Source organism: Zalophus californianus, chromosome 7 (genome assembly GCF_009762305.2).
Source record: "Zalophus californianus isolate mZalCal1 chromosome 7, mZalCal1.pri.v2, whole genome shotgun sequence".
NCBI classification, from domain to species: Eukaryota; Metazoa; Chordata; class Mammalia; order Carnivora; family Otariidae; genus Zalophus; species Zalophus californianus.
In genome coordinates, this window is record NC_045601.1 from 5757834 (window position 1) to 5782068 (window position 24235).

The following is a 24235-nucleotide window of genomic DNA, read 5'->3' on the forward strand; positions in this document are numbered from 1 at the left end:
GGTACTTGGTTTTGTTTTAAACGGGCGGATGGGCATGTGCTTTCTCTAGAAGTGAATGTGGTCATTACTTATTCAGGATTATTAGAAAATCTAATAGCTGTAAGATGTCAAATAGATTTTTGGATTAGATTTGGACTTCGGTCAGAAATTGGGAATTCTGTGGCTTAATAGAACAGGGGCATCGGTGGTTACTGCAGCAGTGCATCCTTCAGATAAGCCATTAGACAACTTACATTAAGGAAAGTACTTTGCTTCTTGGAATAATGTGTTTACATTATGAGTAAATATTTCTATTGACGGCATATATTGGAATAATCGAGCAATGTGGTACCAGCAAAAAAAAATTTTTTTTCCCCCACAAATTGTCTGCAATAACAACACAAAACACTAGATACCCTGGAAGGGGGCTGAGTAAATCCGATACAATCAGCTTTTCAGTGAAGGATGGTCATCTGGCTGTGAACCACGAATAATCCTACAGACAATAGCAATTACCAATGCATTCTTTGATTCTCACTGACAGCTGAATGAAAAATAAAAGGGGATATTTTTCTTGGGGGCACATGACTGTGACAGCCTCCTCGCCCTATCCCTGCAACATTCAAAAATCTCTCTGCCTGGTACCAAGTATGTCCTTCTTGTCATTGTCTCGCTGCCCTTTGCAAAGTCAGGAGGAGCGTCAAAGACATTGGCCACCATTCGGTGTGGGCGTGGACATGTCATGTATCTTGGGGATGATTTCGAGGCAAAGTTAACAGGGTCTTGGTTTTACCAGGAAGTCTGTTGCTGGAAGGAGAGATGATGTGCTCTGTAAACACAGAAATGTGTTTCTCCCTGTGCCAATATGACAGAAGCCTATCTTTCAAAGGATTCTGGTTTTGACACATAAAATGATACACAATTTCACGGGGAAAAAGTGAGAAAGACTTGGTCTTGAATCTGATTGGAGCTGGGGGCAGGGGCCTCAGTGAGAAAGGTGACAAAATCTTGCTTGTTTATGGATGAGCTGGGGCTATGGCAAGTCCCCAGGGAGGTATAGCAGCTGTTGATGTCTCTCTCTTACACATCGTCCATTATGGAGGGGATCCCAGTAGAAATGACCACAGCTTTAACCTGAGGCTCACTGCAGACTTTCCACAAGTAAAAATACGTCTTGAAAATTAGAGCCGATTAAAATATTGTCAAAGGAACACTCGATGGTCCTCGGATTAAATTCTGGTTCTGCTCTAAGTCAAGTCCTGAATTTCACAGTAGGTGACAGAATAACCATAGTGATAATAATTTCGTATTTTGGTTTTTAGAAGATAACATACGTTGCAACTTTTGATATTTCTTAACATTTTTAGTAATGATAGTTGTTTTTTAAAAAACATTTATAGGTAAGTAAACTCAGGGGAAAGATAGACCATAAACAAAGAGCAGAAATGGGATAAAAAGAGTTAACAGAACAAAGTATCCCCGGAGTTAAGCTTTAATAAGGAATAGAAAATATATGGAAGGGTATTTGTAAGAGAAAATAATAAGGATCCTTCCAGGGACATGGCAAATGTAGGCTAACACCCCGCCCACCAGATGGAGGGCTTTCTAGCTGGAGCAGTATAAATAAAGGCATGTTTACACTGGCATTTCTTTAATGCAAGGTTTTCATCAAATTACTGAAATCACCTTAATTCTTAGCAATAAACAATGCTGACTATGTTATTAGGTGAGTTTTCTAGATGAAAGTCATTTCTTGGTTCAAGTAAGGACACCAGAATACTATATTCTTGGAGCATATTAGCTCAGCCCCTTAATGATTCCCCTTCATTGTATTGCATTTTAATTTGGGCCCTTGGCCATCATCAAAGAAACTCACATTTGAAAAGGACCATTGCATTTGCTTTACAAATATTGCTGTGGACATTGTCCTTTACTGTGTGAAAGCTCCCTAGAGAACTTTCAGTAAGAAGTTAATCTTAGGAAAAGTTTTGTTCTCTTAAAGCACAGTATACTTTCTACTTTGCTACTTTCTCACGATAATGTTGTAACTGAGCATCTTACTTATTTTTTTGCCTATTTTTTTTTTCCTTTGGTGCTAGATTTTTTTTTTTGAACTTCCCTGTATATGTTTTTGCTTAAAGCTGTTTCAAATCCTTTATGAAAAGGAGTGGAGAAGTAAATATGTGTAAATACTGAGGGAAGTATTTTTATGTAAAAGAGGTCTTCTAACTTTTTGTCATTCAAAAATATTTTTTGAGCACCTTCTGGGAATGAGAGCTTCAACTCTGAACAAGATGGACCCCCTGTTCTCTTGCTGCCACCATCCTAGTTGGCTGAATGTTACAACTACTAATAAACAGCTGTATAAATATTCTAGATGTATGTATTATAAATATTACAAATGTCAGATGGTTGTGAATATGATGAAGAAAATAAAGCAGGGTACGGGGATCTCCTATACTTAGTTGTACTAAGTAAAGTTGTACTTAACTATAGTCCTCCTTGATGAAGTGTGTCAAGGCCTATAGGTCTGGATCTCTACTTATGACAGAATGGTCAGGGGCGCCCAGGTGGCGCAGTTAGTTGAGCTTTCGACTCTTGGTTTTGGCTCAGGTCATGATCTCAGGTGAGCCCCACATCGGTCTCCGCGCTCAGCATGGAGCTCAGCGTGGAGCTCAGCATGGAGTCTGCTTAAAATTCTCCTCTGACTCTGCCCCTACCCTCCTCTCTAAAATAAGTAAATAAATAAACCTTAAAAAAAAAGAGAGAGAGAGACAGCGTGGTCAAAGAACGACTCTATTAGAAGGTGGCATTTGAACAGCAATCTGATTAGAGAGGAGAAGGGAGCCATGTGTAGAATCAAGGTAAGAGTGTTCCAGGCAGAGGAAGGAGCAAGCTTGGAGTGGTGGAGGAACAATACAATGTCTGGTGGGATGGGAGAATGTTGAATAGTGAATATTGAGTAAGAAAGAGAGGAGATGGAGCCAAAGAATTAGGTAAGGGCCAGATGATGTTATATATTGTCTTATATACAGTGGTAAAGACATTGGAATTTATTCTAAATGTAGTGGATGTCATTGGATGATTTTAAGCAAAGGAGTAACAAAATTTCATTTAATTTTGAGAAAGACCATTCTGGCTACTGAAGTGAGAGTGGACAGTAGTGGAAACAGAAGGACTTCTCAGAGCTGTGGCAGCAATCCGGGTGAGAGGCTTTGGTGGAAGGACTCAGGAGTATCCGGATTCACCCAGATGATAGAGTATAACACTGAGTTGTTACTGTCAAATTGGATGTAGGAGGCGAAGGCTTCAAGGTAACTCTAGGGTTCTTGGTAGATGGGTGGGTGGGGGCAGAAAGTGTCCAGAGGCAAGTCAAGAGTTGCCTTGAATACATTCAGTGAGGTCCCACTGGTCACCCAAGAGCAGTTGCTTATTAGGAAGCCAGACTCAGGTGTTAGAAGCATGGAGCAGGGTCAAGTATAGGGCATCAGTGCATGGACAGTTTGGAAAGGTGGGAGATGGAATGAGGTCCCCAGGGAACAGATACAACAGATACAAAGAAAGAATAGAAGCAGACAAACGGCAGAACTCTACTAACCCTCTGATTCATGGTTCACCTTGATAATGGCCTCTACACCTATGCTAACATGTAGCTGTCCAAACCTGTGTCAAGAAGCCTGGTCTGACCTGACTGTTTCTGAATGAACACAGCTGTACTTAACTACAGTCCTCCGTGATGAATATGAAAACCACCCAGTCTGATCATCTGCTAAATTAAATTTAGCTTTAGGCTATCATTAAAATTCTAATAGAATTGTATGTTTCTAAAAAAGTGATAGTTTACAGTATAGAATTAAGTGAAAAAGTGTTCCCAAAGTGAACTTCAAAAGATAAGGCCAGGGGCGCCTGGGTGGCTCAGTCGTTAAGCGTCTGCCTTCAGCTCAGGTCATGATCATGGAGTCCTGGGATCGAGCCTCGTGTCGGGCTCCCCGCTCTGTGGGGAGTCTGCTTCTCCCCCTCCCCCTCCCCCCTCATGATCTCTCTCTCTCACAAATAAATAAATAAACTCTTTAAAAAAAAGATAAGGCCATAATAATCTCCTACTGAATGTATGTGGGGCATCTTCAGATAAAAAGAAATTATTGTAATCTCTTGTTTTACTTCGTTTTGAAATAACTTTAAATATATGAAATGCTTGAAATTAATATTATTTGTTGGAGAGTTTAGTCTGGGAAATAGAAACTGACTGAAAGATCAGACTTTCCAAAATGGCGATGGTAGCGAGTGGCAGAAAGAAAGGGAGGGCGTCTTGCCCGCCTCCCTCACTCACGCAGAGGGCAGTTAGCTTTTTTGTCACTGGGTTACTAAAAACAGAAATGTAACAGAATGTATTTTCCGCCATTAAAACCTCTGCAATTTTTTACACTCTGCAATTTCTTAGTGGCTATCATGTTTGCCAACGTTAAAATCTCAAGTTCTGGCTCCATTAGTGTTTGAAAAACTTTCATTTTTGCACTGTTCACTTTTACTCTCCCAAAAGATTACATCAAAATGAAGAATTAGTTTGGCAACTGAATGAGTTGGTACCTTTAGAGGATAGCTGTTTTGAGAAACAAAGCAGTATTTCCCATAGCCCTAAATTAGATACTCAAAGTCACAGTCGTCAGCTGGACTTGTAATTTCATGGGCTGGATTCAGCCTCACAGCTCTTGAACTGATCAGATGGGGCCTTGTGGGATGAAGTATAGATAGTACTGAGCATTCTTTTCTAAAATACACAGCACAAACAACAAGAAATTCCTTTTGTAAATGGAAGCACACGACAAAGGAAGGCAGGTCATTCTTATGACAGAGGGGCTCTTAAATTATTTGTACAAGAGCAAGATGCTGCACTATGTTTTCATTGTCTAACATGTACACATAAAGTGCACATTTTAAGTCCCGTTGGTCCAATATTACAGAATATTACAGAAAATACTGGATGATTCAAGGATAGATCCTTGGTGAAGCTTATATAGAAAAGTGCCATAAATCAGCCCCACCAAAAGTAAATGTAACTGAAAAATTAAGGAAGAGAACTAAGAAAGGAGTCTTTTGGGAAAAACAAAAAAACCAAAACCAAAAACCAAAACCCAAAACCAAAGACCTACTGAGAATAATTTGAATGAATGATATTAAATGAACTGCCCTATCGTGGTCTATAAAATGAAATAAAGAATGGATTATAGATTAGGACACTTCAGCCTTGTCTGAAATACAATCATACATGGTACTAAAAGCATTCGTCCTTGTAAATCACTGAATGAAGACACAAAAGTGGTGCTGAAAACAACCTGTAGTCAAACTAGAGACTACAAATGTAAGAATGCTTTGTTAGATACTTTTAGATTAGTAAATGTTTGCTTCATCTCTGCTTACTCTGTTGGACCACATTTAGTTTTTAACATTAATCACAGGCCCTGTTTGTTGAACCAGGATGAGATGGGTCCCCTGGCTTCCCCTAAAGTCTCAGCAGCTGGGCCTTGGACTCCCACAATAAATCTCTCTCTCTTTTTAAGTCACCGACAATTAAGGCAATTATTTATCTTCTAAATTAGATAGAACAAAATTTCAATCAAGCCAGCATTTCAGGGTTTGACACAAGTCTTCTTGGTCTCTAAGCATTTTGATCCATTTCAGAGGATGAGCAGACAGGACCATGTCCAGGACTCAGAGGAAGCCACGGGAGTAGATTGGACAGTGCTTGGGGACCCAAGGCATATGCTCATGCCCTTGTGTGTGTGTGTGTGTGTGTGTGTGCACATGGATTTCAACTATTTATACCATCTTACAGATGGAAAGGCCGATTTCTCCTGACAAACACAGAAAGAGACTCAAGAGCCTTAAAGTCTAATTTAAAAATATACCTAAGTATCAAAATACCATCAACTTTTTTCAAAGAAATGGAACAAATAATCCTAAAATTTGTGTAGAACCAGAAGAGACCCTGAATAGCCAGAAGAATGTTGAAAAAGAAAAGCAAAGCTGGCGGCAGCACAAGTCCGGACTTCAAGCTCTATTACAAAGCTGTCATCATCAAGACAGTATGGTACTGGCACAAAAACAACACATAGATCAATGGAACAGAATAGAGAGCCCAGAAATGGACCCTCAACTCTATGGAAAGAATATCCAATGGAAAGAATGTCCAGTGGAAAAAAGACAGTCTCTTCAATGAATGGTGCTGGAAAAATTGGACAGCCACATGCAGAAGAATGAAACTGGACCATTTCCTTACACCACACACAAAAATAGACTCAAAATGGTTGAAAGACCTAAATAGGAGTCCAACAAAATCCTTGAGGAGAACACTGGCAGCAACCTCTTTGACCTCAGCCACAGCAACTTCTTCCTAGAAACATCACCAAAGGCAAGGGAAGCAAGGGCAAAAATGAATTATTGGGACTTCATCAAGATAAAAAGCTTTTGCACAGCAAAGGAAACAGTCAATAAAACCAAAAGACAACTGACAGAATGGGAGAAGATATTTGCAAATGACATATCAGAAAAAGGGCTAGTATCCAAAATCTATAAAGAACTTATCAAACCCAACACCCAAAGAACAAATAATCCAATCAAGAAATGGGCAGAAGACATGAACAGACATTTTTCCAAAGAAGACATCCACATGGCCAACAGACACATGAAAAAGTGCTCAACATCACTCGGCATCAGGGAAATCCAAATCAAAACCTCAGTGAGATACCACCTCACACCAGTCAGAATGGCTAAAATTAACAAGTCAGGAAATGACAGATGTTGGTGAGGATGTGGAGAAAGGGGAACCCTCCTACACTGTTGGTGGGAATGCAAGCTGGTGCAGCCACTCTGGAAAACAGTATGGAGGTTCCTCAAAAAGTTGAAAATAGAGTTACTGTACGACCCAGCAATTGCACTACTGGGTATTTACCACAAAGATACAAATGTAGTGATTGAAGGGATATGTGCACCCCAATGCTCATAGCAGCAATGTCCACAATAGCCAAACTATGGAAAGAGCCAAGATGTCCATCAACAGATGAATGGATAAAGGAGATGTGTTATATATATACCATGGAATATTATGCAGCCATCAAAAACCCCCGAAATATTGCCATTTGCAATGACGTGGAATTAGAGGGTATTATGCTGAGCGAAATAAGTCAATCAGAGAAAGACATGTATCATATGATCTCACTGTTATGAGGAATTCTTAATCTCAGGAAACAAACAGGGTTGCTGGAGTGGGGTTTGGGAGGGATGGGGGGCTGGGTGATAGACATGGGGGAGGGTATGTGCTATGGTGAGCGCTGTGAATTGTATAAGACTGTTGAATCACAGACCTGTACCTCTTATACAAATAATACATTATATGTTTAAAAAAAAGATAGTAGGAAGGGAAAAATGAAGCGGGGGAATTGGAGGGGGAGATGAACCATGAGAGACTATGGACTCTGAGAAACAAACTGAGGGTTCTAGAGGGGAGGGGGTGGGGGGATGGGTTAGCCTGGTGATGGGTATTAAAGAGGGCACGTTCTGCGTGGAGCACTGGGTGTTATACACAAACAATGAATCGTGGATCACTACATCAAAAACTAATGATGTAATGTATGGTGATTAACATAACATAATAAAATAAAATTAAAAATAAATAAATAAATAAATAAATAAATAAATAAATAAATAAATAAATAAAAATATACCTAAGATGCTCATTGTGGGGGCAAGCACACCCTTGGGGGTGTGTGTGTAAGACAAATGCAGAGTGTCCTTAACAGAATTTTGCCAAAGACGTATCTTTGTGCCTCTGGAATATAAGTCTTCCCAGTGACTGTGTGTGTCAGCTCCAGCCAGCTGCAGAGCCTGAGTGAAACTCTGGTGTTAGGGACATTTGTTTAGTAACAGGGCCATGGCGTCCAAACTCAGAGTGCAGTCAAGGGCACCAAACTCTCCCACCATAGGAAGGAAGGCTCCTGCATGACACCTCTGTACAGAGAAAAGTCAGGCTTGGGTCAGGACCAAGGCTGGCTCCCTGGGTTAATTCATTTATTCAAATGTTGGTCTGTTACAAAGAAAATAACCCCCAAATTAAAAAAAAAAAAACACCAAAACCACTTAATCAAGTATGCACTGTGCTGGTAGGGAAAAAGGGAATTGTTTTCAGACTACACTATCAGCAAAACAATGCTCATTTCAACTGCAATTTGAAATTCATGATTGAAGCCCATTTAAATGTTGGTTTAGGTTTGAATTCATTTGAACACAAAAGAAGTAATTCCCTGTAATATTTGGAGACATCATCTTCTTCTCAAGTAAAATGAATTTTTTTTTTTTTTTTTTTGCTTTCAGCCTGAAAACATTTGTTGCTGTAACTGACACAACTCGGTAATATGTTGAGCATTCTAAAGGTTCTGTGGCTTATCCATATTTAATTTTTCTAGTTGCCTTATTAACTGAATCCATTGAGGCCAAAACACATTGGATGAGCAATCCTCATTTTCCTTATTAGTATTTGAAAATGTTTGCTGGATTGTAGGGAAATTTAATGTTATCATATCACCCTTCTGTGTCTGATGCTAAAAATACTGTCTCTTTGGTCTTTTATTAGAGAAGACATTTCATATAACTGAAAAAAGTAATTGAGCCTTATAAATCAAGAGGAAAATGCTACAATGATTACAATCTACCCATCACCAAGTGGCGCTTTCCAAATGGGATCTGAATTGCACTGAGGAATGCATGGGGAAAAAAAAAATCAATGTTGCCCCATTAAGTAATTTGCATTTGTTACAGGCACAACACACAATGGCATCAATTAATAGAAAGTGGTGGTGCTGATATATCTATTAGTGATTAGCTTTTAGTGCAATTCATCAGATGATTACCATTTACCTAAAAATGCTACAAGGAGAAGGAAGATGAAATTTCGACTCTGCGGGTCCCATAGGGCAGGAGGAGAGATCTTTGGTTGCGAATGAACCTAATTTAATTTTCTGACTCCTGATCCCACATCTTTCGTTGCATGGATAAAAACAGTCACAAATTACAGCTCAAAGATAAGTTAAAATCTTTTTTAGAGCTTTGGGTAACATAATTGTTTTTTAAAAAAATCTTTTAACCTTGGATAAGCCAATTAAGCAATAACGTTGTTTCTGAGTCAGAATCCACGCTCACCTCTACCCTTTACTCCTTTCCCACCGGATTTATTCATAGATGGACATGAATGTCAGAATCTTGATGGGGGCTGAGCTCTGCTTTAGAATCCAGTTCTGCAATGCTATCCTCATTGCCCCCATCTCTAGGCTTATGTGCAGTGTCTAAGCTTGGTCCCACCCACGTAGCCTGCTTTCTGGTTCCTGACTGGTTGTGGAAGGCAACCCTTCACCTTACTCTCACATTCAAAGGGTATAAACATGCACCTTAACTCACATTACCACACAGCCACCTAGACTCAACTTTATGGTGGCTCTTAGTTGGTCCCCATCTGGCCACTTCTGGGCCGGGGCTCCCTGGCTGCCCGGGCTCTCTACCTGCTGGCTCGTCCCTCCTTGTGCCTTACTGGACAGCCCACCAGTTCCCCCTCCCATGTCATGTCAGGCTGAGAGCCACCTGAGGAAGTTGGCTGGAGCCTTGGCTACATCATCCCCATAAGGAAACAGCCAAATCACGGATGGACAGTACATTGTACACACACACACATATACACACTTTTTTTCTCGGTTAAAATTGGAATAATCATAAAGACTTTGTTTTGTTTTATATTCTAACCTATAATCTTTTCTGGTTTTCTTCATGTGAAAATCCAATAAAGGCTTCAGAAGATAAAGTGAGATTTTTGTCAAAACTGTAACTGTCCAGTTGGATATTTTATTGATTTTCCCCAAATGAGAACATATGAATTTATATGAAACTTTTGCAATGTGTTAGTTCAATGCTAGCTGTCACCTTTTCTAACTTTCTAAATCAATGAAACTTACATGGTATATAAAACCTTTTGACTAGGAAACATGCTTAAAAATATCAAACAACAGTTTGTTATGTAATTTCCATTAAGAATTGAAGAAAGATTGGCATATAAATATATCAAAGACATTCTTAAGGTGCTTTTCCTAGGAAATTAGAAAACATTAAAAAAGTAATCCAAGGGGCACCTGGGTGGCTCAGTCGTTAAGCGTCTGCCTTCCGCTCAGGTCATGGTCCCAGGGTCCAGGGATCGAGCCCCACATCGGGCTCCCTGCTCTGTGGGAAGCCTGCTTCTCCCTCTCCCGCTCTCCCTGCTTGTGTTCCCTCTCTCTCTCTGTCTCTCTGTCAAATAAATAAATAAAATCTTTAAAAAAAAAAAGGAATCCAATGTTTTCTTTTGTAAAATTTCAAGTAGATGTCACAGATCTTTCTGGAACATGAATATTTACATGGAAAAGGAATGAAAGAAGATGACTCAGACTTATAGGCTGTGAAGAAAACCTGTTCTAGCAGTTTACTTAGGGGAAGTAACTTGCTCAGGTTACCCAACTACTAGGGGCAGAGGTGGGATTTGGTTGCAGGAATGTTGGTTGGCCCTTTCCTCTGACTGTGTACCTTCCACATGGCACCACCCACCAGGAGTGTATATAAATTGTTGGATAAATGAATAAAGAGTTCTAGACTGTATGGTTTGTGTATCTAGAGAAGACTGACCTTGTAAGCGCCTACAAGCAAAGCAGGAGCAAAAATTAGAAAAAGAGGTATTTAAAATTATTAATCTGAATTGAATTGAGGATACAGCCCAAAGAAGGCAAGTTATGAGCAATATTACAGTGGCAGAGAGTCAGCCCCCGGTGGCCGTAAGGATGGTGTCAGAGGAGGGAGAGAAATCACAGATGATTCTAATAAGCACCTCAGGTCAGAGAAGCAACAGATGTTGAGAGGCAGTCAGACATGTTTGACCTGGCCTCCTCCATCACCCCTAACCTCACCCTTCTTCACTATAGGTCCCGAATTCAACACTAAAAGCAAACATTAAATATTTAATTATGGAATTTATGGAAGCCTTCACAAGGTGGGTAGTAGACTGCTTATAACTTGGACAGCCAAACTTTTCCTAAACATTAAAAAAAATATTTCTGCCCCATCTTAAATTTCCTCTCCTTATCCCAGCTTCCTTTTCCCATAGGTTTCTTCCTTAACACACTTCCACCTGCACCTCAACCTTCCCCAAACACTTCCTCCCATTAGATAGCTCTGTCCAGTCTCCCCACCAGAGTCCCACTCCCCAAACTAAAGCCTAGCAGAAGCCCTTGATTTAGCCCAGTTGGAACCACCTATGATTCACAAGCACATTTCTAGTGTGGGAGAGTGCGGGAGTGTGTGTGGGTGTGGGGGTGTAAAAGGGAAGAGGGTGATGACCCGTGGGCTGTGTGCGCTTCATCTTGTAATAGCAAGAAGGATAATGAGTTGATGAGACAGACATTTAATTTTAGTGCCTAGAAGGAGTAAGGTGTCCAACTAGGGCTTCCTGGTTGTAATTCTGACTTAGCTAATTCTTACAGACATGAATCTGGGGAGAGGTTAGTGATCAAATACCATAAAGTGTAGATCTTGAAGGGTCTTCCTTTTGTAAAGGTAGTCCTTGAAACCAAGAGAGCAGGCAAGTGCCTTAAAACAATTATAATAAAAGAAGACTTATTCCAGCAGGCAGTAAGTATCTGCTGAGTGCCAGCAGCACACAAGAGAATTCCAGTCGGACACGTAGAACATCTTGACAGAATTTCTTGTACATGAAGCCAGAGAAGTATTTTGTATCTCAACCATTATTTTATTTGGTCATCACAACCGAGAGAGAAGATCTCATTAGCCTCACTGTATAAATGAGGGAAATACTCAAAAAGAATGATTGCTTAGTTTCAAGTCATCATCTAGGGGATGAGATTTGGATGTGAAATTTCAAAAGCTTTCTTTCAATTGATTTCATAAACATATTTACGACACACTGTGTGCTGACCGCTAGGGCAGTTGTTGGAGATACAGACACAGACAAATACTATCTTTTTATTCATGAAACTCACTTCTATTGGTAGAGAGCAAAAAATCATCTCAATGATTACAGATCAAAAGTGACGTTGAAGTATTATGAGATGAGTTAATTGAAGCGTGAAAGGCAAAGAAGAAAGAGGGATACATAGAAATACAGAAGAGACAACATTTGGGGAGAGCTTTTTCCACACAAGAGGAATATTCTGGGAAGTCTAAATATTCCATTCTATAATGCTGAGAAAATTTGAGATTAAAGTCAATAGAACTCAAAGAAGAGTTATTCAAAGTGAAAGAGTTGAGATTGTGGAGGTCCTTGATGATGGGTGTTAAAAGTGTTTCTTCTTTGTTCTGAGACCACCAGCAGTCACCCGGCTCAAATGCCCCATGTGGCACGCTAGGAAGAAAGGGTTCCTTCAGATCGGACTGAAAGCAGAAAGAATCTATGTCACATCACTTCTTTTTTCATTATATCAGCACTTTACAGAAAACTTCTTCTCATATAAACTCAATCCAAATTCTGTGCTTTCCTGGTATTTAAATCCTTTTCCCCAAATGTGATACTGTTGTAAGTGACAGATTCAATCCAACTAGCACCAATATTTGTACAGAAGAGGTCAGCTTTGAGCTCTGGAATTGATTGCATGCAACTGTTTACTGTTTTAGAGGACTCACCTGTTGAAACAGTTTCCTGAATCATTACATGTGTTCGTGTGTAGTATAAGGGAAGAAAAGAGGGAGCAATGGACAGTCTTTGTTTCATTTAAAATATAACACATTCTGAAACAATAGGAATATGGACATTTTGGTCATAAATTTAATTGTAGAGTAAAATTAATTCTGATGTTAGTCCATACCATCATCGAACATTTTCTTTTTCAATTAACCCAAATGGAAATATAACTGCCATCTTATACAAAAGAGTTGGTAAAACTATCTTCCACAGCTGTTCCTTAAGGCATATCCTTCATTTAAGTGATCAGTGAAAGGCCCCAGGGATTTCAGCAGCATACAAAATGCATAGATCTTGTGGAGGGAATAAATTACACCAGAAAATATAAATAAAGCATCTTCCTATTGATGTCAAACAGGACAATGGCAGCTGGCAACTATAACATTTCCTAATGACTTGGTTTAGAATACTGAGTAAAACATGCAGTAATCACCGATGAAATTGAATGGTATGAAGCATTTTGTGGCAGAATTTCTACAAAGAAAGAGTTTTCAAGAGAAAACAGGCTATAAAGTGATTAATTTGTGACCTTACACTAATGTAATTTATGGCGTTTCAATTTCTTTTCATAGGAACTATCTTGTGAGAACAGAAATGTGGCTTTAGAGACAGTAACTGCAATGACAAAGAGACCACTCCAACTTACTTTGTCTTAAAAAATTATTATTTTAAAAATAATGTTATTGTTGGCCTTACATACATTCTCAACAAAAGTTGAGCATTTTTGTTTAGCTCAAGCAAAAGAAAAAAGAAAATAAAGCTAGATTTCTCCCTACTTAGTAACATCTCATCAAATTATCTACATTGGCAGAAAATGTTTATATAGAAAATATTCATTAAGTCACAAATCCACTTATGTAAGATTATATCTATCAAGAAAATAAAACTACTGTAAACCAAGGTGTACCCAATCCCAATATAATTTTATGAAACAGTTACGTGATGAAAAATTACAGTCAGACTAAAGAGATGGAAGCTAATCAATCACCACCCCCCAAATCCACCAAACAACTAACCAAACACATATCACATATTTAAGGCTGATTAAATTCATCATGCTAACTATTTAAAGGAAATGTTTACATTATTTTATCTTAAAACCCTTTTACTATAATCTACCAACCATTCAATACCCCCAAAAGAGAGATGGCAAATACTTGGCATGGGTTTGCATATTCCCCACCTCCTCTCACTATTCCCAAAGTCTCTACGGTAGACAATTTTGATTAATCATGTCCACTTATTCTCCTGGAGGTAAACAGAGGCTCAAAATCTTGTGTAGCCCAGCCATACTACCAACCAATCTGAGTTAGAAAATGAGATGACTTTCATTTGCATCTATATAAGACTAAATCTTCAACTAGTCAGTAGGCAAATATTTATGGAGTGCTCAAAGTATACTTATGCTTAAGAATACATCAAAAAGATTCAACTCAGTTCCTTCTGTCACAAAGTTCAATTTGTAAAAGGGGAAAAAAGCTAGAAAAGCATAAATATACATAAATAAGTCATAATTACAGATAACTGAAAGAGTACATGGAAGGAGAAGGTGATCATGTTCAAGATGGCGCTAGAAGGAATGGAGAAGGGCAGTGTTGTTTAGGAAACCCACTAGGAAGTAAAACTTCACTAGGTTTGAAGAAAAATGGATGTACTTTGGCAAATGGAGGGTGACAGTGGTTTCACTTTTACATTATTAAGCCCCAACATTTGTAGAGTACCCTGTGTGGTTTAGCCCATCATGGTTTCAAAGTATCTTGCAGTGATTATTGCCTTCATATAGGAAGAATTATAGAAACTATAGAAAGATGTTTGTAGATATATATGTGGAGATCAGTTCTATAACAAGTAACCTTTGGGAAAGCAGAAAGTTTTTTTTTTTAAATAATTTTTTATTGTTATGTTAATCACCATACATTACAACATTAGTTTTTGATGTAGTGTTCCATGATTCATTGTTTGTGCATAACACCCAGTGCTCCACGCAGAATGTGCCCTCTATAATACCCATCACCAGGCTAATCCATCCCCACACCCCCCTCCCCTCTGAAAGCAGAACGTTTGTAGATTTTCCTGAAGTCTCCCTTTTAAGCAATATTTGACAATATTAAAACACCATACCAAACTGTAAATTGGCTTGCCAAGGGCAGAATTTTAAAAAGGAAACTGTACGCTTTAAGAATCCCTTTGGAGAGTAAAGAAATTTTGAAAAATTAAAAACAAGTCTCTATAATATAGACATTAAAACTTCATGGAGCTGGGAACATTTTCCAGAGAGAAATATACAAGAGAAAGTGGTAATTCTAATAATTTCTCTTTGGCTCTAGTAAGTTATTGTATTTTAAGAGTGCTATTTCTTTGTAGGCTTATGTATACTAACACAGAGGATGAACAATGCAGGAGGCAACAAGGAAAACCCGTTCTCAAAGGAGGACAATCTGAGGAATTTGGAAGCAGATATTTTATGCTATGGAAATGAGAACTATACTCTTGAGACATAAATTTTCTAGTCACAAAAACCACCTCCACTTACTCAAATGATATTTTATGACTATAAACTATCCTCATGGAGGGCAGCTATGTACAACAGAGAAATTGGGAAATTATTTTAATTAAGCCTCTGTCTCCAGAAGGTTATACCGTGTTTAATTAATGGAGGTGGAATAGAGTCATATACTTCAGGACTATCAGTAGAATATAACTTGTGGAAGGAAAAATATTACACATCTTGGGTATATTATAGAGCAGCAGGAAATGTGGTACTTTTTAAAATGTTCAGACCATGCTGGAACCATCCATTCTGCCCTCTTCTCTCCTACTAAAATGGAAGAGATGAGCTCCTTCTAATCTCAGGCAAATTCTTCCAATTATGTCCTTCCAGTCATGTCTTCCCACCTCTTCAGGGGCCTCATCCAATAGATTATTTCCTTTCTCTTTTGTACCTTCGGTTTCCTGGAGCTTATATCTTCATTTTAACATGGCTATGTCTTTCCATTTTAAGACAAACAACACATCTCTTCTCCTATACCCAAAACACTACCAAAATTTGGCCTTTATCTCCTTCACAATCGAGTTTCTTGAAGGAGTTATCTACATTTGCTCCCTTCATCACATCTCATGTATTGTTTTGCTCATCGTAATCTGGCTTCTGTTCTCCTTCTCTATGAAAACTGCTCTCCCCAAGAGCAAGAATTCTTGCTCAGTTCCATGGACATTTTCCAGTCTTAAGACTATCTTATTTTGCCTCTAGAAGGGATCTTTCACTCTGTCCCCTTTCTTTAAACACAGTCTTCTTTTGGCTTCCATGGAAGTAAACTCTCCTGGTTTCTCTCCTACATCCTTGGCTGCATCTTCCTGGTCTCCTTTGACAGCTGTCTGTCCCTTAAATGTAGGTGTTTCTCAGGACTTCCCCCTAGGCCTCACTTGTCCCTCGCTCTGCACCACATTCCACGGACCATCTCCTCCATTAATGATCCTCTGAAACCAAATGACTTTTAAATCTATTATTTCTTACCAGACATTTTTTTAATGGAGTTGCAGAACCAAACGTCCAGTGATTTAGGGAATGTCTCCATCTGGATGTCCCTTAGACGGGGAAAGCTCAACGAATGAAAGTGCAAATTACTATTTCTCTCCTTCCTACAAACTTGTTTCTCATTGCATGTTTCCTATTTCAGAATTTTGTTTTCATCTTATACTCATTGCTCTTGCTCACATCCAAGTCTCTGTAATTAAGAACTTTCTTTATATTTCCTAAATATTTCTCAAAGATTTCCATTTCTCTCCATCTCTTCTGCCACTAACACATTGAAACCACTGCCATTTCTTACTCAGAGTGTTGTGTCCAGTACCCCCACCCACCCAATAGTCTCTCTCACTATCCTTACCCCTCATCATCTCTACACCAACATTTTCCATTTTTTAAAAAAAACTCATAGTTAAACTCATGGTTTACACTGATATTTTCTCATGCAGTGAAATACAGGGTAGTTATTTGGGGGTGTGTGGCTAGCACACAAAAGTCATCTAATCTACTGAAAAGTGATTTAGAAAATAGCATATTTCTCTCTCTCTTTAAATGAATGTCTAGGAAAACTCTTCTAGGCCTTCCCCTCCTGGATTCTTTCTCTAATTCCCTGTTTTGATTGGCAGGCATATTCTATTCATCAATAAGTCCATCCATCCATCCATCCATCCAACCATCCATCCATCCATCTACCCACCCATCTCCAGTTTTGTCCTTAAATTCTGTAAGTCTCCGAAGAAGCATGTATAAAATACCAGTTGGTGATAAGGACAGGAAGGACAGTAAACAAGCTCTTCCTATCCATGTATCAGTTAGGATGAAAATTTGAGTGGACATATGATGATATTGTTGTGCAAAAAAGTTGATGAAGCAGACTGTACCAAAGAAGACTTTCATGGGAACCAAAAGCCCTGCTGACAGTACTATGTAGTATCACCATACATCATAACATTTTGGCAGGAAAATGCATCTGAAGTCCCAGCTTTGTTGCTGAGACCATCTCCTCCCAGGAGATGCCCTTTGCTACAGTGGCTGGCCTGACTGAGCAGGGACACTCAACTGCAATCCCAGAGGGACCTGGCCCTGTTGCTGGGGGCAGGTGTCAGCTAGAAGACTAGCTCAGGAGAGGCTGAGGGGTGGTTTAGGGGTGGAGGATCCTGGAGGCAAGGTGCAGGGGCCAGTTGTGCAGGGTTCGCAGGCTCCAGCTGGGAGTAAATCTCCCAGGAGGGAATCTTTGTTAACGTGGTGTGTTCCCAGATCATACTGGACTGTTTTCCTACTCTTGTCCTCAGTCACTAACCTTCATGCCCTTCTTTCCACAGTCTCTGTGGTTTGTGGGATGCTGTCTCAGTCAGTAGGGGTTGACTCTGAGAGCAGAGCAGGCATGAAGGACTCTGGGCAAGTAGATGGGCTGTATCAAGTAGTCCGCACAGGAGATAGTTTATTTTATTCTAAACAATTATCTGTTCATTTCAACACATCCTGCAGTGGAATGTCTGCAAATGCAGTGTTATATAATACCAACTTAATGCCAAGTCCAGCTGAGCGAAGCAAGAACTCGCTCTCACGCTGTCATGGAGTGCTCAGCATTCCTGGGCTGGGCTGTGGCTGGTCTTGCAGCCCAGGGTCCAGGGAGGTTCTTGCATGCATGAGGTCCTAGCTCAGAGAGGGCATACGGGCTTCATCTTGTGGCCAACTTTGACAACTGCCAACTGATTCTGAAATTACTCCCTCAGCTCATGGTGAGGGGCTACGGCTGGTGAGCGGTGTCTGCAAGGGTAGAGGGAAGATGTGGCAGGTGCTGGAGTAGAGGAGAGATGCGGGGCATCACATCCTCCTCTTTGGCCCAGGCACGTCTGAGCATGATCCATGGCAAGGGTAGAGGACTTGCTTCCTCTATCCCACTTCAGGGACAAATGTCTCCCAGGTCCTCTTGAGGACTCGGGCAAGCATAGTTACACAGATGCTGGCTCTCCTCTTGGCCCTTCTCTACTCAGCGCACTCCTGGGTGCAGCTAGGGAGCTCAGAAGAAGTAGATGTGGCTGGTTTCAGGCAGCAGCAGAGGGTGCAGAGGTTAAACTAAAAGACCAAGTGGAAAGCAGGGCAACTGAGTCATGTAGTTGGGTGCTTGTCCTCTGGAAGGGTTGAGTTAAGTCAAGGACTACTACCCTCTTCAAGCCACACTTAGTGAAGTCACTTCTTACTGAGTGGAACAGATTATGGGAACTGGTCCCAAAGTTGTCCTGACCTACAAAATAGCTAATAAATCTGTATCAGATTGTGTCCAAGCACGCAGGGGTACATGTAAAGGTGCAACCGTCACAGTGGCACGACCCCACTGTGCTCTGTAACAGGTTCAGACTGTCCACTGCTTTGGAAGGGCGTGGTCAGAAAACTGATTAGGATCTGGCAGGATGTGAGGAAAACGGCGTGGACAACTGTTGTCATTCTATGAGCACATTCGCTGGAACAGCGGTGAGTGGTTAATGGGGGACAGAAAAGTTAGTGGCTGGGGAAGGAGATGAAAGCAGCAAGAAGCAGTTCTGGAGAATGGACGGAGCTGCAGGCAAGAAGAGACTCTGCCCAGGGCATTCTGTCCTGTGGCTGGTTGGCCTGTGTTGTTGGCTTCCTCATGTCTATACCACCCCCTTTGCCAGCAGCCACTGGGCCATTCCGGGCATCCCCCTCTGGGGTCTCCATTTTCTGGGTTGGCGGGGAGGGACTTGCCTCTCAGCCATGCCTGCATGTTACAGCGTATTTACCTCTCCTCCCCCCTCCTCCATCTGACCTACTATGTTCCTTACTGTGTTCTAGACGTCTCTCCCATGGCACTGCCTTTCCAGAGGGATGCTCTGCCTATCTCCTCTCTCCATATACTGCCGCTTAAAGTTCAGATCAAGGTCCACACCTTCCAGAAAGCTTTCTCTGACAACTTAAAGCTCTGACAACCTTTTGGGTACACCCCCTGAAACTCCTTTGGACTTAAGCTAACTCAGCATTCTGTCACATACCGTCCTGTGCTCTTTACTTGAATCTTCAACTATGTTTTAGGGATTTTTAAGGGGAATACTAATTTTGGTGTTCCCAGCAGCAACAAGCAGATACGTAGACACATAGCAAGTACTCCTTGATACTGGTGGCTGGTAACTTGGAGAACTTGTATTCCAAGGGGCATAAATCCCTCCTATAAAGAACACAGCTGCTTGTGCTGCTAGGGAGAGATTAAAAGTTGGTTCTGAAATGCCTGATCTTAAGGGAATGCTGTGTAGTAAAGAAGGTTCGCATTTGGAAAATTCTTTAAAGAGGTAACGCGGCATAAATATTACATATATGGACATAAATTATTCTTTGCAAAGCGCTTTCAGAAAGGGGCACAAGATGCTGTGGAGGGTGGCCACTTGGAAATAAACAGGGATTTAAGGAGCCTTTCTTTTTTTTTTTTTCTTTTACTGCCTTTGGCTCGGATCATGGTCCTGGAGTCCCAGGATCGAGTCCCGCATCGGGCTCCCTGCTCGGCGAGGAGCCTGCTTCTCCCTCTGACCCTCTCCCCTCTCGTGTGCTCTCTCTCTCTCATTCTCGCTCTCTCAAATAAATAAATCTTTAAAAAAAAAATTAAGGAGCCTTTCTGATGGCACTAGAGAGGATGTCAACAATAGCAATATTAAATCTGTCATTTTAATGCCCAGAAGGAAACTGTTTCAGGGTCAGAAGTGAATTAGGTTCTAAATTATAGGAGCTTAGTGGGAATCTTTGGACCTGAAATTGAAAATACCTCTACTGTCACCTGAGAAGGTTCAGAGTCTTAGTGATACAGAAACTGAAGGAATTACGGAGTCTGTTGGTCCTTAAAAGAGAAAGTCAGACTCTTCTCCTCCATCTTCTCTTCTTTCTGAAGAGAAATTCTTCTTTGTTCTAATTCTCTTCAGAAAAGGTTTCTCCTATAACTACTTGAGTCCCAATAGTATTTGACAGCTACGGGATTACTTTTTTTTTTTTTAAAGTCCTGAAATTGATTAAAGGAGAAAATGATGGTATTTGACTATCAGTGTGGTGTTGGTGTTGAGGCTCTGGTAATTCAAGCCTAAACTGAAAGTTTCTAGAACTCTTACTGGGGCAAAGCCCACCAATGATTCTTTGCTAAACCATAAAATGATTCTGGCAAGCAAAGAGCTATAATCTCACTGCTCTGAGAAGCTGAAGAATTGGTGTTTGAAAATGATTTTGCAAACACTTTTAAATTGACATATGAAATTTAGCACTTTTTAGTGTAGATTTTTTTTTTTTTTTTTTTTTTTTTTTTAGTTTTATCTAGCTGTCAGAGAGAGAGAGATAGAGTACAAGCAGGGGGAGTGGGAGAGGGAGAGGCAGGCTCCCCACTGAGCAGGGAGCCCGATGTGGGACTCGATCCCAGGACCCTGGGATCATGACCTGAGCCAAAGGCAGACGCTTAACCTACTGAGTCACCCAGGCGTCCCTAGTGTAGTTAGATTTAATATTTTAATAAAACACCAAACGAAGAGTCAACTGTCTGAGAATTAGACATCCCTTCCCCCTTTTTTATGTTTCAGGGGGTAAGTGAACTGGCGATTTGGAAAACTTATTTTAGATGGTGTTTTATAGTTTTAGACATTTGAACAGACATTAAATTTCAAGCCATCTAGAATGGAAAAAAAAAATAACTGAACTCATTCCATGACCTATATGACTTATTTGACAAATGTAGGCCACTTTCCCAGAAAATTAGTCCAGTCTGCATTTCATTGAATTTATAAATATTTCTTTTATTTTCACTTGAAATTTTTACTTTGGGGCATTTTATAAAAATTACCATACCCTTTCACTGTGGTCCCTTTGCTTCCTCAGCATCATCCAAATTGTTTTAGACTACAGGATTGTGCTTTCTCCATAAAAGGAAGTCTTCAGTAGAAAAGAGTTTTACTAATCATATCACATTGTCAGAAAATAGAAGCGCTCTCTTAATCCTTTTGCAATAAATGGTTTCCAACCTAATTTTGAATTAATTAATTCAACAAAGCTGAGCTTTCACTATGCACCAGGTACTCTATACGGTCTATTTCTGGACTCTTCTCTCCTTCTCCCCCTCCCTCCCTCTCCCCCTCCTTCCGCCGTCCCTGTCTCTCTCATTTAACTTTAAAGACTGGTCTGCTTAGAAAATGTTTCCAAAACTTATCTAGACAAGGTTGATCTAGTTCAATACTTTTCCAACATAGATTAAAAACACCGTCTGGGCTCAGGGACTTGGCTTACATTTCCTGATTCTGCAAGTTTTTCCACTAGCTCTCACTTGAAGAATTCCTTGCTTGGAGAACTAGTCAAATTCCTGGGTGGGCATGGATTTTTTTGTGAAAATCATTGGTAGAAGATTGAAAAATACCTCTACTTCCTTTTTACCTAATATTGACATTAGAAATAGTGAACAATTCAATTTGTCCACATATATATTTAAAAAAAATCGTTTGGTCAAATTTCCAAACTGAACTCATGCTCATTTTGATGTGTTTTTCATAATCCCACACACAACCACAGCCTCTCTGTTCAATCCTTAATCAATGTATTAATTTTAACAATCTTCATCAATGTGATATTCTTTCCAAGCTAAAATTAGTTTTTCCAACTTATATCTATCTTATTAGCTTAGCTGCATCAGCCTTATTTCTTATTATTGTAATCTCGGGCAGGTCGTGTCAATCTGGTAGGAGAAACGTGCTGACGATGCCAAGTTCTAGGCTGGGCCTTCCTGTAGGGTGGGCAGTTCATCTCTGTGACACGAGGCCAGTCTTCTTGCAAATGCATATGAGAGTGTGTGTGTAAAAGTGAATGTTTTTGAGAAGCTAGGTGTTAAAGCATTGTAGTTTTGGTCAGTATAGAGCTATTTGCACGACTGCCAATATAGACAAGGCACATCTTGTGATAAGGCAGGCTGACGGCACCTGCTCATTCAGGAGGGATTCTAATGGCTCATAGTTTTCTTGTTAGCCTCACTTTCTGTATATTTGCTGCACCTTCAATTTCTAACTTATTAGAAGAGCAGGAAATCATGTTTTTTGTATGCTGCATGCAAATTAGTATGAAATCATGCATGGTTTTTCATGATTTTTAATCCAGGTGGCTGTTTAAGTAGAAGTCAAGGTCAAGGATGCAAACGCTTTTCTCTTCGTTTATCACTTCACTGTACCATGCACTCTGGAGGCTGCTCCCTAGGGCTGCCCGGGTCCCCTTCAGAACTGAAGGTCTTACTCCCAGTGCTGGAATGTAGGTTCTCTCCCTGGCCTTTGCCCTCCTCTTGAGATGGGAGCTCTTTGTTCAAAGTTGCCCCATCTCTTGGGCAGCGCACACTCGATGAGTTGTGGCTGCCATTTGGACACAGAGACCCAAGCCCCTAATTCAGTGGATCACCTGGGACCCTGGTTCCACCGTGCTGCCGTCCAGCCTCCCCTCTGGCCAGTCCTCTTCCACTCTTTTACAGGTATGGTTTCTGCATGACAATCTCCATCTCAGAGCCTGTTTCCAGGAAACCGGACTGAGACAGGATATTGCACCTCTATTTCATTTTCCATCCACTGTTTAGACAAACAGTGCAATTAGAAAGGCACTCCCCCTACGACTGAGGCCTCCCTGCCTCTTTTCAGGCATTTCCCTGTCCCTAGACAGGTCTCTTTCAATGGGAACCAGTGCAAGCCAACGCCAGCAAAAAACACATCCCTCCCCACGCCTCTTGATCACCTTCCTTCCCTTTCCCTTGTTCAAAATCACCTGCTCCTACAGGCTTTGGCTCCAGCTTCCCCACTTACAGCATGGACTTCTCCCTTGCACTCTGCACGTGGAATCATCCACCTCCCTCCCCAGACTGCAGGTCCCCTGAGGGCAGGGAACCTGTTTCATTCTTGCTTGAACTTGCCCTTGCTCCACTCAGGCCTGGCGCACTGCCCGGACGGAGCCCAGCTGGCAACCAGCCAATGCTTTCTCGGGGAAGACACATTTTTTTCTTGATATTTTAATTTATTCTTCATATTCTTTTATTTTATTTTTTTTTCCTCATGTATGGTATACACATACCGTGCTTCTAAATTTTTTAATAAAAGTTAATCGGTAATTATTTAGGGTGATATGTCTATACATTAGATTAAATAATCCCAATGATATTATAGTCACATTTATTTCCCTTTCTGAGCTCAGTAATCGTTAACTTTCTCTAAGGCATTGTGATATTACTTCAACTATAAATGATTTTTCAAAAGTAACATTTTAAGTATTATAGTAAATTCTCTTAATTACTTGCAATGCATGCAGTCTAGACCTAGTAATTTTATAGATGTTAACATTTATAAATGTTTCCTTATTTATCTGATGTCTGCAGAGCCTACATTATTTCTCAGTGGTTCAAATTTCTTAATTTTTCTTTCTAGCACAGACTGGACAAATGTTTCAGCTCTTTTAGGATTGCTACCAATTTTCCTCCTTCCTCATTATTTATGAGCTTGCATGAAATGGTGCTTATCAAAGTGGTTTTCTGGGCCACACTCTTGTTCACACATTCTTATCGACACACACTCCCATCTCCCACACCCTCACAACACACTCAGGAAGGCAGCTGGTGGTTATGGGTCCTGGGGATCTTCCATTTCTAGAAGGCCAGTCCTAAGCATTCCAACCTGTTTCTTTTATAACCACATTACATACTAAAATACTCTTTGTGGTGTGTCAGTTTTCTTGATTTTTCAATTAATTCTGTAGTCTATCATAAAGATTCTAAAAATTACTTATCAGCTTATTGTTATAATTTGATCATTTCAATTAATTGATTTATTTAGGGAAAATGTTCCATTGGGTTTCTGGATTCGGCATCCTCTGCACTGAATTTGGACATCGCTGGGGCACCAGGATGCAGCCTGTTTATATACTCCTACCCTCAAGCAGATCCAAAAATCCCACAACCCATGATGAGAAAA

The 24235-nt window shown here is 40.3% G+C and overlaps 1 protein-coding gene across 3 annotated transcripts in view; it reads right to left on the bottom strand.

Annotated features, from left to right (window-relative positions):
- The window catches only part of PACRG (parkin coregulated), a 512890-nt gene that overhangs the window by 50977 nt on the left and 437678 nt on the right, over nt 1-24235 (bottom strand). Inside the window, exon 5 of one of the 3 annotated variants that reach the window (XM_027600840.2) lies at nt 11994-12432. The exons of the other annotated variants lie outside the window; for them this stretch is intronic. Coding sequence (XP_027456641.1) covers nt 12404-12432 — 29 coding nt within the window. The 3' untranslated portion in view covers nt 11994-12403. Of the gene's footprint in view, nt 1-11993; nt 12433-24235 lie in introns of those variants that run through there. 3 annotated transcript variants of the gene reach the window in all.